The 1,617-nt window shown below is 38.8% G+C and overlaps 1 protein-coding gene across 1 annotated transcript; it reads left to right on the top strand.

The window, feature by feature from the left end:
• The first annotated feature begins 464 nt into the window (after positions 1–464).
• Positions 465–1,400, top strand: LOC143391466 (olfactory receptor 2D3-like). The gene has a single exon (XM_076844167.2). It carries the CDS (start codon positions 477–479, stop codon positions 1,398–1,400), a length of 924 nt encoding a protein of 307 aa, XP_076700282.2. The 5' UTR covers positions 465–476.
• The last annotated feature ends 217 nt before the right edge of the window (positions 1,401–1,617 follow it).

Below are 1,617 nucleotides of genomic sequence, written 5' to 3'. Positions count from 1 at the left end.
AAAGTTGATTATTTAAATCTGCCATGTGAAGAAATTAAATGTAAGTTCTGTGCTGTAATCAGTAAACCAGAAAGTAAACTATAACTGGGACTTTCTACTAGAGGGACAATTCCTTTCATTGTTTCAAATCCATATAATATGCTCTTTTTCTTTGCCTCAGATGAATAACATGAATTTTCCAAGAAGATATTTCCTAGTATTATTTACACAATTGTCAAACAGCAGTTATGACTTATTTTCTCTCCCAGCAAGGATCACCAAGAAGGCATAATGCTGGTGTAACTGTACCTACCAACCAAAGGGCTCCAGGTGAAATATCAGGATGGGAAATTAGAAAATCCAGTATCATACATGTTTACAAGAATTTAAAAAAATCAAGCACATTTGTTCTTCCATGAAAGGCTCACTTACTGGATTGTATGTCCCATCATAGTCAATGTTTGATGGTTCAAATCTGTAGACAGGCATAAATATCCATGGGCAGAGAAAACAAAACTTACCTGACTGAATTCATCTTGCTGGGCCTTTCTTCAGATCATCAGACCCAGATCCTGCTGTTTGTGGTATTTCTCATCATCTATCTGCTAACGGTGTTTGGGAATCTACTTATCATACTCCTAATTCACATTGACTCTCGGCTTCATACACCAATGTACTTCTTCCTCAAAAATCTGTCACTTACTGATTTCTGTTTCTCTACAACTATTGTTCCTAAAGTGCTATCCCATTTTCTGGTTATAAGAAAGACCATTTCATTTATTGGGTGCTCAGCTCAGATGTTTTTCTTTCTAGTAATGGGGTGCACTGAAAGTTCACTTCTAGCAGTGATGTCCTATGACCGCTATGTGGCAGTCTGCAAGCCCCTGCACTACTCCGCCATCATGACCCACAGGGTTTGTGTTTTGCTAGTCATAGGGTCTTGGGTTAGTGGAGTATTTGTATCTTTAGTAGATACCACTTTCACTTTATGTCTCCCATACCAGGGGCCAAATATAATTAATCATTACTTTTGTGAGCCTCCTGCTCTTTTGAAACTGGCGTCGGAAGACACCTACAAAGCGGAGATGGCTCTCTTTGCAATGGGTGTAATAATCCTCCTAGGTCCTGCCTCTCTCATTCTTTTCTCCTACAGGAATATTATCTCAACTGTGATTCAAATACAGTCAGGGGAAGGGAGGCTTAAGGTCTTCTCTACCTGTGGTTCCCATTTTATTGTGGTTATCTTCTTCTATGGGTCAACAATATTTACTTACATGCAGCCAAATTCAAAGAAAATGAATGAGGGGGATAAGGTGATCTCAGTGTTCTACTCAGTCATAACTTCCATGATGAACCCATTCATTTATAGCCTAAGGAACAAGGATGTGAAGGAGGCTTTAAGGAGAGTAATTAGAAGATAGAGCCTATTAGAGGCAGTGATCTTTCTATTGGTATATAATCAGGGGTATGAAGACATTAGAAAGTTCTCCATTTTCAACAGGTTTTATTCTGAATGATCTCTCATCTGAGACATCACCCAATGCGTACATGTCCTTTTACCCATCTATGAATATTTCCCGGTTCGTCTACTTGCAGTCATGCTAAAGCTTTATTCTCTATGACCACTGCTCATTTGCA

This window comes from Callospermophilus lateralis, chromosome 2, assembly GCF_048772815.1.
Source record: "Callospermophilus lateralis isolate mCalLat2 chromosome 2, mCalLat2.hap1, whole genome shotgun sequence".
Taxonomy (NCBI): domain Eukaryota; kingdom Metazoa; phylum Chordata; class Mammalia; order Rodentia; family Sciuridae; genus Callospermophilus; species Callospermophilus lateralis.
This window is presented reverse-complemented; position numbering and strand designations above follow the sequence as displayed.

Excerpts from the sequence above, each read along its gene's own strand:
- LOC143391466 (XM_076844167.2), top strand. The coding sequence starts at position 477 with ATGGGCAGAGAAAACAAAACTTACCTGACTGAATTCATCTTGCTGGGC.